Below are 13626 nucleotides of genomic sequence, written 5' to 3'. Positions count from 1 at the left end.
TCACTCTTGAGTCTGAACCAACTGGACAGCACCGAACAACCACCACCAGGGCGCCAGGGCCACCTCTGGACCAGGAAGTCCCCTTGGGCTTGCAGCCGAGCCCCTGTAGCAGGGGAGGAGGAGAGAGCTCCGAAGTACAGAGAGGTGAGCGGACACATGGGATGGCAGGTGTCCTTCAGACGTGAGGAGACAATACGGTGCAGCCGCACATTCCCATGAGGGGGAGAGTTCATCCACGACAAGCCTCAGGCCAGAGTTGCCCCAAACTCCCACACAAAGCAAGCACGGGCTGTGTGCATGCATGGAGGGTCACGCTCCAGGGAGGTATATAAGTCAGTTTTCTAACAGGCTCCCTTGGCCATGGTCATGTCTAGGGCCCCCCTTCGCTGCCCCAACTGTGCATCTCAGAGGCTCCTACCAGGCAACCCATAGACTCACCTTCTCGGGCCCTGCTCAGCTGGCATTGCCAAAGGCGTGAGTACTAACTTGGCCAGCCAGAGGGTCTGGAGGAAACCAGGGCTCGGTCCTTGTTTTTGTCCCAGCTGTCCCCGGTCAGCCCACACAGCCTAGCCTGGACGGGAGTCCCCGTGGCAGAGCGGCTTCTGGTCACCCACAGCCTTCGGCTCAGAGCCTCTCTTCCCTGCTGGGGGTGAGGGGGTCACGGCACAAAGGAGCTGGGAAAAGGTCAGTGCTGCTGCCCAGTCCCTTTCCCAACTCCACCTCGCACCTTTGGCTTCTGCCGAGGGCAGGAGGGCAAATGGAAACTTCCCTATCATCACAGCCCACGGAGTCTGGAAATTTAGAAAGAATCTGTTGGGAGAAGACAAAAGTTCAAGCCCAAGATCATCTTAACTAATGCACAAGATGTGCCCAGGCTTGGATTCAAAGGCCAGCTCAAGTCTTTTTCCAGTGCTGCTCTTCTAGACCGGCCGGTCCTCCCGTGCCAAAGCCCGAAGTGCAGACATCAGTCAGTGAGTTCTGATCTGCCCTCGTTCCCTCGGGGCAGGAGCAGGGGCTGGAGTGTGGAGGCCAGGCTCTGCTGCACTTAAACCTGTGGTTGGGAGGCCCACTCCAACCCAGCCAGAGCCAATCTACTGGGGAGGGGGAAAGGGGGGGTCACCCAGAGCTATAATCTTGACTGTCACTTCTCTCTCTCCCACAATCCAGCTGCTGATTCAAACTGCCGATCTCTTGGTTAGCTGCCGAGTGCTTAACCACTGTGCCAGCAGGGTTCCTACCTGTTGCCCTGACTCCTCCCTGATCTCAGAGGATCCTGGGTTCCACGACTTCCCTTGGGTCACTATAAGCAGCGGTGTGCTGGAGTCAGTTCGTCTCTGCACCCACAGGTTTTCAGGAGGTTTTGTTAAGCCCGTTAGCAAACAGTCATTATTAGGAATAATTACATAAAGTTGCAATTCCATAAAGTTGATGAAAAACAAAGGTAAGTATCAATGCTCTGACCCACCACTGCCTCATCACTTTACTAGGTTTGACTCTGAGCCTGATGGACGGCTGTGGTCATCCTGGGGCGCTGTGCTTGAACGCTGGTCAAAAAGCCAAACCAAACTCATTGCTGTCAAGTCCTTGCTGGCCCATAGTGAGCCTGAAGGGCAGGGCAGAACTGCCCCTGTGAGTTTCCGAGCCTGCAGACTCTAGGGGAGTAAAAAGGCTCATCTCTCCCCGAGGCATGGCCGGGGGTTTCAAGTCGCTGAACTTGTGGTTAGCAGTCTAGTCTAACGTGTGACCACTGCACCGCCGGGGATCCTCAAGTACTGGCCAGGGGGGAGTACTTACTTACACCCCAGAAATTGACCAGGACTATAAAACAGAGGTCCCCAGACAGCCCTGGCCCCAGCAAAGTCAACTAATCCATATTTATTGGTGCATCACGGTTTATAGTCCCAAATCTTTACCTCCAGTCTGGTGTCTCCTCCTGCACTCGACTTGCTCAACCGACCGACTGCCTCTCGGCAGGCGTCGCGTGGCCGTCTGCGCGACTCACTGGCTGCTCTTCCAACCTGCTCAAACGGGGTCCCCGTCCTCAGGGAAATCCCATAGCTTCTATCTTCAAACTGTATCTATATTACAAACGTTCCTGGCCACCTTCCAACACTCCACGCAGGTCCTCAAAACCCAAACCACCGTCCTCACCTCAATTCTGACTGGTGCCTTGTTGGGCAGGGTAGAACGGTTCCCTATGAGATGCCGACTGCCACATCGCTGCACTGCACAGAGCCGCTGGCTTCAACCCCCTGGCAATTCAGTCCTCTGGTGAGCACTTAACCAGGGCGCCACCAGGGCCCTTCCACGCCGGCCCTAGCCACCGTCATCTTGGTCTGCATTACTGCCCGGAGCACCTGCCTTGGCTCCTTCTACTGCTAAGCCTCAGCTCAGTCCCTGCCACTCCTATTCTGACACCTTTGGGGTGCACATAGTCTGCCGGCCACCATCTCTTCGCTGTCCTCCTCTACTCCTCTGGTCTCTCCAGGCTCCTGCCTCAGGGCCTTTGTACCTGCTCTCTCCGCCTGGCCCACTTTCCCCTCATCCGTGGTTCACAGCCTCTGCGGCATCAATGCTTGGCTGAAGTGTCACCGTCTCAAGAGGGTTCTCAGACCCCTGTGAGAAACCATAAGTCACGCTCGCCGCCTCATGCTCTCCACCCTCCTCCCCTGCTATACTTCTCTCTGGTGGTGAGATTACACGTGGGACTGCCACCTGCAAAGTCTGACATTCAAAACCACCAGCCGCTCCTTGGGAGAAAGGCAGGGCTTTCTACTCCCATAAAGAGGGATGGTCTCAGAAACTCACAGGCAGTTCTGCCCTGTCCTACAGGGTGGCTCTGAGCCAGCATCGACTCGATGGCAGGGTGGGGGGTGCTTTGGTTTTTTTAATAGTTTGTTACTTTCCCCAAGCAGTACAAGGGGTCTACCCTCGAGTCTTAACGTGAAGATTGGTGGGTCGAATCCACCCAGCTGCACAGTGGAAGAGAAGTCTGGCAATCTGCTTCTATGAAGGTTTCCGCCAAGAAAATCTTATACGGAGCCATTCTACTCTGTAACACCAGGTCACCTCGAGCAGGGTGGATGCCACAGAAAAAGGTTTTCTTCGTTTCTTTTGGTAGTACATATCATTTCTAATATACTCTATAAGAATTTCCTTGTCTGTCGATCCCTTGCACCACGAATGTGAAGTGACAATGTGGGTGTGGACTTTTGTCGGTTTCATCCACTGACGCATCTCCAGTATCCGAAACAGGGCCTGGTACGCCGAAGGCACCGTATAAACACTTCCTGCCCAAGTCAGTCTCGTTCATCCACAGCTTCTGGCGGTCTCCACATTTCAACGGGGGCACAAAGGAGTCCATCTCCAACGGGGGAAACTTCGAGCACGGGAACACACCACGCAGCAACCAAAAAGATTAGCAACGCGAAAAAAACCTCACTGCCATCGACTCCGTTCTGATTCACATGGATTCACCGGGCACTATGATTCTCCCCACTGTGAGCCGGGAGCAGAGCAGAAACGGAGGCACGGAGAGGCAATAAAACAACGCACTGAAGGCCTGGCAGCTTGGGGCTGGGAGACTCTGAACGCAGGCAGTTCGTGGGTCTCCAAAGCTCTCGCTTTCAGAGGAAGACTCATACTACCCATCTGCAGGATGTGTGGCAATTCCAATTGGCAACGTTTTCAACCCTGTGTGCCGTGTGGACATCCAAGAGACTGAAGCGGCGGCGTTTTAAACCAGAGCGGTTACTTGTGTTACCGAAGCTGCTCAGGCTGGCACCCTGCGCTGCTCCCTGAAGTCAAGTTGATCTGAACATATTTACACTGCCGGAAGTAGCCTCCGCCTTCCAGACCCAACAGGGGTTTCCCCTCCTTCCTTCTGATGTCTTGAAGACATCACAGACAAGCTCGGGCGGTGGTAGTTGGTGGTGGGCGCTGTGGAGTTGGTCTGACTCGTGACCACTCTGTACAACAGAATGAACCCTGCCCAGCCCTGCGCCAGGCTCACAACTCTGAGGTCTGACACCATGATGGCAGCCACGGCGTCAACCTACCTCAAGGGTCTTCCTCCTTCTCGTAGTCTTTGTGATGTCTTTTTCCAGGGCCTGGTCTCTCTTGACAACACGTCTAAGTGTGTAAGGTGACGTCTTAGCATCCTCGCCTCCAAGGAGCATTCTGGTTTTACTTCTTCCAAGATAGAAAGAGACCTGTTGTGTTTGTTTTTTCTCTTTGTCCGGCTTTTACGTGGATGTGAGGCGACTGAAAGGCCCACGGCTTGGGTCAGCCATACCTTAGTCTGCAAAGGGACATGCTTGCTTTCAGCACTTTAAAAGCAGCCTTGTGCAGATGTGCCCAACGCAGTACATGGTTTGATTTCCCGACTGCTGCTTCCATGAGCATTGATTGTGGATCCGAGCAACAGGGAACCCTTGATCGCGTCGACCTCTTCTCTGCTGTCTATCGGTCCGGTTGTGAAGATTCTGGCTTTCTTTGCACGGAGTTGCGATCCAAACTGAAAGCTATAGTCTTTGCTTTGCATCGGCAAGTGCTTCCAGTCCTCCTGGCTTTCAGCAAGCAGGCCTGTGTCACCTGCATGTCACAGGTTGCTAATGAGCCTTCCTCCTGATGCCTCATTCGGTCCAGCCTCTCAGATTATTTGCTCCGCATAAACCAACTGCCATTGAGTCCATTCTGACTCCTAGAAACTCTAAAAAAGAAAGCAGAACTGATCCCTTTGGGTTTCCAAGACTTTAAATTGTGACAGGGACAGACAGTCTCGCTTTTCTGTCTCAGAGTGGCTGGGGGTCCAACTGCTGGCCTTGGGGTAGCTGCTCAATGCAGAGCCCACTGCACAACAGGGCTCTTTGGGCTTCACATACAGATTGAAAAGAGACAAGCCTGACACACCTTTTCCCTGACACTAAACCACATGGTATTTCTTTGTTCTGTTTGAACATTTGTCTCTTGGTCTGAGTACAGGTTCCACATAACATCAACACAACGAAGTGTTCGGGAAGTGTCCAGGAATTCCCATTCTTCCCAGTGTTATCCATGGTTTGTTATGACTGACACAGTGGAATCGTTTTGTACAATCAACAAAACACAAGCAAACATCTTTCTGGTATCCTCTGCTTTCAGCCAAGATCTATCCACCCCAATGATCTCCCAGATGCTTCCCCCTCTTCTGAAAGCAGTTTGAATTTTTAGCAGATTCCTGTCAATGTATTGCTACCGTGGAGTCTGAATTATTTTCAAAAAAATTTACTTGTATCTTGAGATTAATGATATTGTTTGATAGTTTTCATATTCTGTTGGGTCACCTTTCTTTGGAATGGGCACAAATATGAATCTCTACATCAGTGGCCAGGGAGCTATCGTCCCTGTAAACCAGCAAGCTTGGAAAGTTTAGTTAAAGCCTGAAAAGCCCTGAGGTATTGACTTTGGAGAAACAGTTATAGGCTTGAACTTTGAATTAAGATCCTTGCTTTGTGTCTGTAACTGTGTGACATTACCCATTGCCGTCCAGTGGATCGAGACTCACAGTGACCCTGGAGGACAGAGTAGAAGGCCCCTGGGGGCTCTGAAAGCAGTTACTCTTTCCGAGGGCAAAGAGCCTAATCTCCCCAGGAGCCGCTGGTGGGTTCAAACTGCAGACCCTGAGATTGGCAGCCCGGCATCAGCCCACGGCACCACCAGGGCTCCTGCTTGTGACCTGAGACAAATGATTTACTCTCTTGTGCCTTTGGCACAAAAGAGATCATCTACATAAGGACCTGGGCCTGATTCTTGCCAAACTCAAAAAAATGGTAGCCTCTGGCCCTATTCGACAAACAACATCATCACAAAAAGAGGGGAAAACCACAAGTCCACTGCCATCGAGTCAAGCCCCCTCATTGCAACCCTATACAGGGCGCCCAAGACTATAGATCTTTACCGGAAGAGACAGCCTCACCTTTCTCCTGCGGAGCAGCTGGTGGGCTTAAACTGTCAACGCTGTGGTTAGCGGTCCAGTGCTTACCCCCCTTCTTTTAAGAAGAAGCTTTAAAGAACAAAAAGAGAAGCTTTTCTTACTTCGAACTGCTGCAAAATCAAGGAACCACCCCCATCATAAAAGAAAAGAAAGATGGGGGAAAAAGCCAAGTTACACCTTATCTTGATCTCTGAATCACAATGAGGAAAAATTTAAAGGATGTAATGCTGAAATGCTTACTAGTCAAAAAGCCCTTGAAGGGTTTATGATCTGACTCAGAGAATGTAAGAGTGAAGTGTACACCTCTTATCCTGTAGCCTATCCCTTAAGGGCCCAGCCTCTGTTTCTCCAGCTGTGAAGTAGGGATGACCCACTCCAGTTTAATGTCTGTCCCCTGCGCCTCTCAAAACACAAAACAATAAACCACCTTACCATGGCCATGAAGCTCTTTGGGAGGGCGTGGTCATGAAGCTCTTTGGGAGGGCGTGGCCATGGGAGGGCGTGGAGATAAGAAATCTCCCAGATCCATTGCCTCCTAACTCAGGCAGGTTCTATCTTCCCCAAGTTGGTGGAGCATGGCAGAAAGTCACAATTAGGCCTCTGCACCAAGCAGGTACATCCTGCCTTATTCAATGATCCAAGATGCCTCTGCTGCCCTTGGTTTGCCCGAAGACTTGATTTTTTTAACTGAAAGATGGGCAGCTACACCCACCTACCAACTCACGGGAGAAGAGAGGGGACCTGCTCCGCTGTGCGAAGAAGTGACCAAGAGTCAAATGTCTGCTCAATGGCACCCAGCAACAAAACCAGGGATGGTTAACAGTAACTTCGTACACTCCAGTCTTTGGGTTATCAAAAACAGATGGATAGGCAAGCTTGCCTCCTTGTGAGCAGTCATTCTCCTCAAACAAGCCTCCAAACCCACTGCCACACAGTGCATTCCGACTCTAGGCGCCTCTGCAGGACAGAGCAGAACTGCCCCTGTGGCTGCCTGACACTAAATCCTAAGGTGAGCAGACAGCCTCGTCCTCATGCCTCAGACTTGCTTGGCAGTTTCAAACCGGCAGCCTTGGGGTTTTAGCAGCTCAAGTGCTAACCCACAATGCCACCAGGATCCACCCAAGCCACACATGAAACACTGTATCTCCAATGTCCCCAAACCTACTAAAGGATTAGTCTCAGAAGCAGAAACCTTATCAGGCGTCCAAAAAAAAGCCCCAAACACCATCAACCCCGGTGCCATGGGGTCGATGGTGACTCATGGCGACGCTATAGGGCAGGGTAGAACCGCCCTATGTGTTTCTGGGATGGTGACTCTTGACCAGAGTGGACAGTTTCATCTTTCTCCCGCAGTGCGACTGGTCAGTAGTTTAGCAGCCTGATTTAGTAACCCACACCGGTTCCAGAGAATATAGACCATAATTTGCCCATAAAATATGCTCATGGGGCCCGTTACCCCTCATCTGCCATGTGCCGGGTGCAAGGGGGAATTCCAATCTTGTGCTAGGTCCTTTTGGGATAGACTTCATTCAGGTGGGAGGAAGCATGCGACATACAGCGATCCAGTGCGGTACGTCCCTGGTGAATCAATCACTCGGGGCACGGTGCATTGGGGGCGCTGTTGAAACCTAGGTGGCGGATGCAAAGCTTAAATCGATCCCAGGCTATATATATATTTAAGTGTCGGCTGCCTACGCTCCTAGAACTTAAATTCCAGAAGCTCGGGAGAGCGAGGCCCCTGCCGCACTGCCCTTGAAGGGCCTGGCTGCCTCTCCCAGCACCGCCCCGCGTGGGATGGAAAGCAGGAAGTGCACGCCGCGCACTGGGCGGAAGGCGGGCTGGAGGAAGGTCAAGTGCAGGGTCCGGCCCTGCCCGCGTCGCCGGATTCTAACCAGCGAAGTGCCCAAAGATGTGCGCCCCGGCGAGCGGCCAGCCCCGCGCGCGCGCGCGACCGCCCTCCGGCTCGGCCCCGCGCGCGCCCGCCGACGCGGCCCGATTATAAATAGCACCCGTGGCGAAAGCCGCCCGAGGGAAAGCGGGGGTGCAGCTTACTTCATCTCGCTCGTCTGGGCCGTGGGGGGAGGGGCGCGGACCCCGCGGAGAGGGCGCTCCCCAGCGCGGGCGTGCGACCAGGGCCCCCACCCGTGCTCGTCCGTGGGGCGGGTGGCCGGCCGGCCCGGGCGCGGGCTCCAACAGGTGCGCGTGGTCACGAGGCTCCGCGCCCGGCAGCCGCTCGAATTTCGCCAGCGGAGTGGGGGGCGGCGAGAGGGGCGGTGCGAGGCCCAGGCCGCCCCCGAGGCCGCCGCCCCTTCCCGGCCCCGCGCTCCCGCCCCCTCCCCGCCCCCACCCCACCCCCATCCCCTTGCGAGAGGGCTTCAAGCCTGGGGGCCGGGTGCGCGCGCGCGCGCACACACGCACAGGAGCCCAGGGGAGCAGCGCGCGCAGAGGAAGGTCCCAAGCGCCCAGGGGCCGGGACACCGGCGGGGCGCAAGCAAGGCCACGCCCCGGAGCTGCCAGTCCAAAGTGGAGGAGGCGGGGCCTCCGGAAGGATTCCTTGGTTCCTAGGAGGCCGCAGGACTTGGTAGTGAGGTGGCCGGGCCAGCAGTCGCGCTCTGCGGGTCTCGGGCCTCACAGGTTCTGTCGTGCTTCCTAGGGACGATCCTCAAGTGAGTCCGAGTCGCCTAGGGCGGTGGTTATGTCCTCGTGGAAGGCCCGGGGCCAGGGGCTTTCTCTCCAAGATCTGGCACCAAATCTGGGCCGTCCCCAGGCCCCGGATTTTCCCCATCTGCAGAATGAGGGGCTTGCCCCACCCACTGTCAAGTTGAAGGGTTGGGGAGCATGCGCCTTCTACTCTTCCACTAGACAGTTGCAAATCTCTGTGACCTTGAGGAGACTAACCTGAGACTGTTCATCTGTGCCATGGGAACGGACGGTGGAAGTCACCACATCAGTGTTCAGAAAATGTCCACTTGTACCTGCGTGACTAAGAGATACAATCTGTTTATCGGTCCGTGGGAACCGTAAGGCCTCTCTGTAGGTTACTGGGTCGCCCTGGTGGCGCCATGGTTACAAGTTGGACCGCTAACGCTGAGATGAGCAATTGGAAACTGCCCGTCACTCAGCAGGGGGAAGAGGCTTTCTAGGCCATGAAGAACTGCAGGTAGGAAACCCACAGGGGCAGTTATACCTTGCCCTGCAGGGTCACCCTGAGTCAGGATTGCCTGCATGACAGTGAATGGGGTTTGGTAGGGGGAATTGTGAGGTGTTTAAATGAAATCATGTTGCCCATCAATCCTCAAGGTCAGCAGTTCAAAACCACTAGCCGATCCTTGGAAGAAAGACGGGACTTTCTACTCCTGTAAAGAGTTGCAGTCTCAGAAACGCACAGAGGCAGTTCTACCCTGTTCTGCAGGGTTGCTATCAACTTGATGGCAGTGAGTTAGAGTTGTTGAGACGCAGTCACCTGGTGCCCACGATCCTCCAAACCCTTCAACAGTGTCACTGTCCCCAAGGGATCTTGCCTCTGGAGGGGCAGCTGTGCCCTTCCCTGCATCTTTTCCTCAGCACAGCCTGAGTGAGCTCAGGTCCATGCAGGCAGGGCCACATCCTGGGCTTTGGTGGCCTGGGCTTTGGTGGCCTGGGCTTTGGTCACCACGCCCACTCCTAGAGCCACCACCCTCCCACCCCCAGAAACAGGAGAGGGAGCGGCCCCTCTGCAAAGGAGCAAGCACCCTGGGCTTGGACCTGAGAAGGGACTCCAGACAGCTTTTCAGTTCAGAAAGGTTCACTGAGGCTGGGTGTTGGGAACAGAGGGAACTTGGCAGTTACCAACAAGCCAGGCCAATAGGTGTGGTTACCACACAGGGTGTTGGGCAAGGCAGTTCCAGGAAGGCTGGGGAGCCCGAGGTCATCTGAGGGCCAGCCATGGGCTGCTGACCACAGGACAGAGTCAGGGCATGCCAGGAGCCCCTAGGAGACAGGGTCCCCTGACTGCTTCCACAGCTGAAGTGGGCCTGAGGGTTCTGGCCCAAGGCTAATCAAGCTAGACTTATGCAGCGCCAGCACTGGGCCCAGAGGCCCCTCCCACACTCCGTTGTCCTCGATGTACCTAGGACCCACCTAGCCCTGAACACCAGTGGAGGCTCAGATGGGAGAAAGCAGGTGCCGTCTTTTTCTTTAAGTTTTACCGTAGTGAACAGGATACATCAAAACATACACCATTTCTTATCTATACAAGATAGGCAGGATAGGCAATCTTACGGAGACAGCAACTGGATCAATGGTTTCTGGAGGCATGGGAGCAGAGGAGTGGGGGGAGGTGAGTGGAGAGCCAATAATGACGGGTACAGGGGATTAGTAAGTGTTCTAAAATTGAGGTCGAGGAGGGTGTAGCTTTTCTGTCACCTCTGATCAATTGAGGTGTTTCTGAGAGGTAAGTGATGGGTAAACATAATAGTAGGGTGGAGGGAGAGGAAGGAAGAAATATATATATGTAAATATATATGTACTAAATGCAAATGCAACAAGGAAGCAGCTGGACTTTGGGCCTGTACTTAACTCTTACCTCAGTATACGAACAGTTTGTTCTAATAATGTGGCAGTGATACCTGCCCGACAAGATCCCTGAAGACAAAATGGGTGAATAAGCAAATGTGGTGAAGAAAGCGGATGGTGCCCAGCTATTAAAAGATATAGTGCCTGGGGTCTTAAAGGCTGGAAGTTAAACAAGCAGCCATCTAGCAGTGAAGCAACAAAGAAGGACACCAGCCTATATGGTCATATGACAGGAAGATAGATCAGAAGTTCAAAAACAAGGAACCAAATTGTTGTGAAGAAGTGTTGGATGTAGGGCAGACCCAAAACCCACCTGTAAGATCACTGGACAGTCTCTCTCTGAAGGGCCACATGGAAGGGATGGTAAGTCCAGAGTGCAGGACAGCACTGATGAAACACATAACTATCCTCTAGTTCTTGAATATTTCCTCCCCTTACCACTATGGTTTTTATTTGTTTTACCTCATTCATCATGTCAGATGTGTGTATGTTCATCTGTATATTTAAGATTGTTCGGTAAGTGAAAGTCAAGATAGAGAATCCATCTGAAACAATCAAGGGAGTAATGGGTCCCTAAGGGGACGGGAAGTGGGGGGGATGAGCTGATGGCATTGATGACTGTATGACCCCACCCAATGGGATTGAACAACTGAATTAACTGCATGTGAATGGATATATTGGATTGTGTAAGATATGGGGAAACTTATAGAAAGAAAAAGGAGGGCTTCCCGTGCGCTCAGAGCAGAGAGTCGCAGGTCCAGGAGGCACCATGTGGGCCTCAGGTGGCGGAGAACGTGAAGGGGCCCGGGATTCAGCCAGCGAAGGGGCTGGCGGCCAAGGTACCCGCCACCCTGAGAGCCAGCGTGGTCACAGTGGAGCCGAGGGTAACGATGACCAAGGTGGCCGTGAAGGCCTCAGAGGCCAAGGCAGCCTTGTTGTTGCCTGCGGGCATGCAGGCCAGGATGGGGCCCATGGGAGCCAGCAAGAGGAGCCCAGGAGCCCTGAGGTTCCCCAAGATGCAAGTAGCTCCAGGGGTATCCATCCGGATGACACTGGTAGCCCTGGCAGTGGCCCTCAAGAGCACCCGGTTGCCCTCGGAGGCCTCGTGGCACCTGGGAGTCCTGAGCCCCCGAGTGGTGAAGAGGACGTGGACACAGCCGGCCCTCCCGCTCCTGGGGCAGTGCAGCCCCAGGCTGCCCCAGAGCCAGTCGGAGATGCGGTGCCTGCACCTGGAGGTCCAGCAAACCGAAATCTCGAATTCACAATCGCTGTTCCATTCCGGACTCCTCTGGAGGCAGAGGATGCTCTACATATCCTGACCTTCGCTTCACCAAGCTGCCAAGAAGAGATTGATATGCAGTTGACGCTTCAGGTCAGCGTCCTGACTGTATGGAATCAAGAAGACATTTCTGCGTTGCGAGTTTCCAACAACTGTTTCCTGGAACAACTTAGCTTGGTGAAACGCCATCTTGCCAGCCTGGCACCTCCAGGTCTGAGAAACCCCGAAGGGCAGAGGGGGGCTGATGCCTAAGCTTCCTCCCCATCGTGCCCAGTGTTTCCTTCCCAGAGCACTGTTTGCTTGAATCATTTGTCACTCTCAGCCTGCTTGCCCGAATTAGATCTTGAGCACTGGGGACCACGCCTCTGGCTTTCTTGTTTGGGGGGAAAGAGGGCGCATCAACGGTTGTCACTGCAGAAAATCAAAGTGAGCCGCAACATTTTGTCCTGAAATATGAAGGGAGGTTCTGGGACTCAGTTTTCCAATTGATACAATAGATTTGAGGACCATTTAGATGTAAAGTTCATTTCTTCTCAGCATTCACCACTGCAAACATTTTGGAATTGATTTTCCTTGGTATATTTGCTTGTATGCATTACTGGACGCACCTATGCATAACGTGTTATGTTGTCAGGAGCTTAACATTAAAATCTTCTTGCGCACAAAAAAAAAAAAAGAAAGAAAAAGGAATGAGGGTTCCTGGGGGTAGGATTGGGGAGGGAAGGGATAAAGGGGGGCTGATATCAAGGAGTTGAAGAAGAAAGAAAATGTTTTGAAAGTGATTGGACAACACTGCAGGATGTGATTGACCTATGGAATGTTATGAGCTACCAATAAAATGATTAAATGATAATAATAATAATAAACACACCATTTCATCAATATGTTGTTGCTGTTGTGTCCATTCCTCCTGAGAGCCACCCCACGTACAACAGGACAAAACGCTGTCGGTCCTGAGCCATCCTCACAACTGTGCAATGTTACAGTTCCGTGACCTTGACGACAGTCTGCAAGTTGGGCCACCATTCTCCATCACCCTGAAAAACGAGTCTTCCACTGTTGACATACTAGGTTCACTGCCCCAGAGCAAAAACTCCCCCCCTCCCATCCCTGAGACCACTTGTAATTGGGGGTTTCTGTATAGTGGCTTATTGTATCCAATATCGGTCCGTTTGTGGCAGACACTCATATGTGTAGAAAAAAAGAGCTTTATAGAAAAGAGCAATTGAATATTGAGAAAACATCCCAGCCCAGTCCAGATCAAGTCCATAAGTCCAATATTAGTCCATATGTCCAATACCAATCTATAAATTCCTCTTCAGACTCACAAAACACATGCAATGACACCGAATGTAGGAAGATCACAGGCCAGTGGGTTGGAAGTCTTGTGGATCCAGTGGCGGTAGAAGCATCTCAGCACTGGCAGGGGTCTCCACATGGCTCCTCTAGCTCCAGGGCTCTATGGTCGCTCCGTGTGTCTTGTCAGCAAGCATGTCTTGCAGGGAGTGAGCCAGTGTCCCGCCTCCAAGGAGCTATTTATCTCCATAGTACCTCTAAATGAGGCCATCAAGCTGAGACCTGATTGACAGGCTAAACTCCACCTCTTCATTCTTAATAATCTGAAGTTGACACCAGATTATGTAACTGCCACATGACCGTTTCAATTGTTCCCACTTTGGGGCTATTGTGAGAAGTGTCTTTGTTTTTTCTTGAGACCATCTTAACCAATTTTCCCAAATCAAGTTTACTGAAATCAGCTGTCCATTTGGAGATGCATATGTCCATTTTGAAGCCCACCAGCTGCTCAGGAGAAAGACGG

The 13626-nt window shown here is 52.8% G+C and overlaps 1 protein-coding gene across 1 annotated transcript in view; it reads right to left on the bottom strand.

The window, feature by feature from the left end:
* Nucleotides 1-8286, bottom strand: part of H6PD (hexose-6-phosphate dehydrogenase/glucose 1-dehydrogenase) — a 33327-nt gene extending 25041 nt beyond the window's left edge. Inside the window, exon 1 of the mRNA XM_075550693.1 lies at nucleotides 8027-8286. Coding sequence (XP_075406808.1) covers nucleotides 8027-8031 — 5 coding nt within the window. The 5' untranslated portion in view covers nucleotides 8032-8286. The remainder of the gene's footprint in view (nucleotides 1-8026) is intronic.
* Between the last annotated feature and the right edge of the window lie 5340 nt (nucleotides 8287-13626).

The sequence above is a fragment of the Tenrec ecaudatus genome, chromosome 1 (assembly GCF_050624435.1).
Source record: "Tenrec ecaudatus isolate mTenEca1 chromosome 1, mTenEca1.hap1, whole genome shotgun sequence".
In the NCBI taxonomy this organism is placed as follows: Eukaryota; Metazoa; Chordata; class Mammalia; order Afrosoricida; family Tenrecidae; genus Tenrec; species Tenrec ecaudatus.
The sequence above is the reverse complement of the archived record's forward strand: the minus strand, read 5'-3'. Positions and strand labels throughout refer to the sequence as shown.